The following is a 3,661-nucleotide window of genomic DNA, read 5'->3' on the forward strand; positions in this document are numbered from 1 at the left end:
GCGGGCGGGAGGCGGGCTGGAGGCGGGCGGGAGCGGGCGGGAGCAGGGCGGGAGTGGGGCGGGAGCGAGTAACGGCTAGCTGACGTGGCGCGACCTGATTGGTCCACGTCAGCTAGCCGTTGCTGGTCTGGAAGATGATGACGACGAGGAGGAGGAGCAGGAACAAGAGGAAGAAGAGTAGAATTTTTATTTATTATGTAATTTTTAATATTTATTATGCAATTTATTAACTATTATGTAATCGGAAATATTTTAAGTTGAATAAAATATTTTCTTGCATTATTTTGAATGTCTAAACAAAATCGAGTGAAATAACTTAATGTGGAAAAGAAATGGTGATGTGGAGGGGAGAGAAGTGAGAGTGGGGACTATAGCCCATGCATTGGCACCGTGTGGTGAGAGTGGGGTGAGAGTGGGGTGAGAGTGGCCCAAAAGCTGACGTGGCGGGGCGGGAGTGGGGCGTTGGGTTGGCACCAGCCTTATGGGATTCTCTCCCTGCCACAGAGAGGAGACGTTTACCCTGCTGTAGGTAGTCGCAGCAGTTGGAGCATTGGGCAGCCCTAGGCCTACGCCTACGCCTACGCTACGCTCCTCCTCCTCCTCTGCAGCATATGCACCGGCCGGCTACGCTAGCAGCACAGCACAGCACACACTAGGGACAAGGCCTTCCACCTCCATGTCGCCACACCTCCCAATGCCTCCGCCTTTCTTGTCCGCCATTACGCCAACACCATGCCCCCTTTCATGTCATCCTTTACGCCATTCGTACCTACTCCTCTCCTCTCCTGGACAAGGAAACGCACTGCTCCCTCCACCTTCTTGTTCTTGCACCATGGAGCCATGCTGCTAGCTCGCCTCCTGCTGCACCTGCTTTTTGTGCCTGCTTCGCCCGCCTCTCCCCTGCGCCGCTTGCCTCTCCCGTGTCTCCCTCCCTCCTCCTTTAATCCCAAGCAGCATTGGCATTGCATTGCCCGTCTTCTCTTCTTCTTCCTCTCCAAGCTTGTCTTACTTGACAAAGAAACGCAGACCCCCCTTGTCTTTCTTGCTCCGCATTGCGGCGGCCCAGATGATCACCGCGGCGGACCTCTACCACGTCTTCACGGCGGTGGTGCCGCTCTACGTCGCCATGACGCTCGCCTACGGCTCCGTCCGCTGGTGGCGCATCTTCACCCCGGACCAGTGCTCGGGGATCAACCGCTTCGTCGCGCTCTTCGCCGTCCCGCTCCTCTCCTTCCACTTCATCTCCTCCAACGACCCCTACGCCATGAACCTGCGCTTCCTCGCCGCCGACACGCTGCAGAAGCTCGCCGTCCTCGCGCTGCTCGCCCTCTGGTGCCGCCTCCGCCGCGGCTCCCTCGACTGGCTCATCACGCTCTTCTCCCTCTCCACGCTCCCCAACACGCTCGTCATGGGCATCCCGCTGCTCCGCGGCATGTACGGCGCCGCGTCCGCAGGCACGCTCATGGTGCAGATCGTCGTGCTCCAGTGCATCATCTGGTACACCCTCATGCTCTTCCTCTTCGAGTACCGCGGCGCAAAGATGCTCGTCCTCGAGCAGTTCCCGGACACCGCCGCAGACATCGTCTCCTTCCGCGTCGACTCCGACGTCGTCTCCCTCGCCGCCGGGGGCGGCGCCGACCTGCAGGCCGAGGCCGAGGTCGGGGAGGACGGACGGATGCGGGTCACCGTGCGCAAGTCCACCTCCTCCCGCTCCGAGGCTGCCTGTTCCCACTCCCACTCCCACTCCCAGTCCATGCAGCCGCGCGTCTCCAACCTCTCCGGCGTCGAGATATACTCGCTGCAGTCATCCAGGAACCCCACGCCGCGCGGATCCAGCTTCAACCACGCAGAGTTCTTCAACATCGTCGGCAAGTCTGGGGACGAGGAGAAGGGCTCAGCCGGCGCCGGCACCGGCGGCCACTCGCCACAGCCGCTGCCGCAGGCCTTGGCGGCCAAGCGCAAGGACCTGCACATGTTCGTCTGGAGCTCCAGCGCCTCGCCCGTCTCTGACCGCGCAGCTGGCGCCGCCGTGCACGTCTTCGGCGGTGGCGCCGACGACGTCCTCGCCAAAGGTAACATCTTTTTTCCTCTTCTTTACTACACTACTAGCAGCTCGGTTCGGCTGGTTCCTCTTGTAAGCGCACTTTCGGCCGTCCGATCTCCGAACCAACCGTCTACGATGATTTCAGGTGGTGCCCAGGCCTACGACGAGTACGGCCGCGGCGGCGGCGACGACTTCAGCTTCAGGAACAAGAACGGCGGCGCGGCCAACGGCGACGGCCCCACGCTCTCCAAGCTGGGCTCCAACTCCACCGCGCAGCTCCACCCCAAGGACGACGGCGAGGGGAGGGCCGCAGCCATGCCGCCGGCCAGCGTCATGACCAGGCTCATCCTCATCATGGTGTGGAGGAAGCTCATCAGGAACCCAAACACCTACTCTAGCCTCATCGGCGTCGTCTGGTCCCTCGTCTCATACAGGTTACTTGAACCAACAAGACCATTGATTTCACAGCCGCACACATGTTCCATCACTCATCCAACATTTGTTCATTCATCTTGTTTTCAACTGCAATTTCAGGTGGGGGATTGAGATGCCGGCGATCATCGCACGGTCGATCTCGATCCTGTCGGACGCCGGGCTCGGGATGGCCATGTTCAGCCTAGGTGTGGACATTTCTGATTCTGCATTTCTTTATGCTTTTATGGAGTAAGTGCAACAGGAACCCGACATTGTGCTTGTGTTTGCAATGCAGGGTTGTTCATGGCGCTGCAGCCCCGGATCATCGCCTGCGGGAACTCGCTTGCGGCGTATGCCATGGCTGTCAGGTTCCTCGTCGGTCCTGCTTTCATGGCTGCTGCCTCCCTCGCCGTCGGGCTGCGTGGGGTTCTTCTGCACATCGCCATTGTTCAGGTACACCGCCAATTTACCCACTTTCTTCGACAGAAAAGAGATGCCCCAACGTATGCTCAAAGAAATAAATCAGATCAAGAACTAAGGATTGTATTGAATTTTCAGGCTGCTCTTCCACAAGGAATCGTCCCCTTTGTGTTCGCCAAGGAGTACAACGTTCACCCCAACATCCTGAGCACAGCGTATGATCTCTTAACCACGCCCAATTTTTGTTGTCCCACTGTCAATTTTTGCCATGGAAAATAATCTCGAAACCGTTTGGCACTTTTGCCCGGTTCTATTCATTTTTATAATCAGAAGAAGATAACATCATCCACTCCACTCAAGTCATAGAAAAACATGTTGGAACTTTTCATGATTCATAATCATCGTCTTGCAACATTGATTCCCTCTGAAACTTGAGATGCGTTCTTACTTTGAAATATTGCTCTGGGCTTTATACATCATAACAATAATACTAGTACTGCATCATGATATGATCCTGACATTATGATGAAACTCTTGTTTGATGCAGCGTGATCTTCGGGATGCTGATCGCCCTCCCCATCACCCTGGTCTACTACATACTGCTGGGCCTCTGAACCTCAGCTCAGCTCAGCTCATCCCAACTAGGTGTCACTGACAACATTATTCAGTACTAGCAGTATCGTTTACTTTGCTTGGATAATCCAGCTTAGAATGGTAGCCTAGGTTCTTTTAGGCGAGGATGGCTTTTTAAGTTCGGTGACAGAGGAACCATTTCAGACTGAA

General features: G+C 56.2%; 1 protein-coding gene across 1 annotated transcript; it reads left to right on the forward strand.

The window, feature by feature from the left end:
- The first annotated feature begins 700 nt into the window (after positions 1–700).
- LOC127294789 (probable auxin efflux carrier component 1b) lies at positions 701–3,661 on the forward strand. Its single transcript, XM_051324687.2, has 6 exons — positions 701–2,072; positions 2,190–2,478; positions 2,579–2,664; positions 2,754–2,911; positions 3,017–3,093; positions 3,426–3,661. Exons 1-6 carry the CDS (start codon positions 1,067–1,069, stop codon positions 3,490–3,492), a joined length of 1,683 nt encoding a protein of 560 aa, XP_051180647.1. The 5' UTR covers positions 701–1,066; the 3' UTR covers positions 3,493–3,661.

Source organism: Lolium perenne, chromosome 4 (genome assembly GCF_019359855.2).
Source record: "Lolium perenne isolate Kyuss_39 chromosome 4, Kyuss_2.0, whole genome shotgun sequence".
NCBI classification, from domain to species: domain Eukaryota; kingdom Viridiplantae; phylum Streptophyta; class Magnoliopsida; order Poales; family Poaceae; genus Lolium; species Lolium perenne.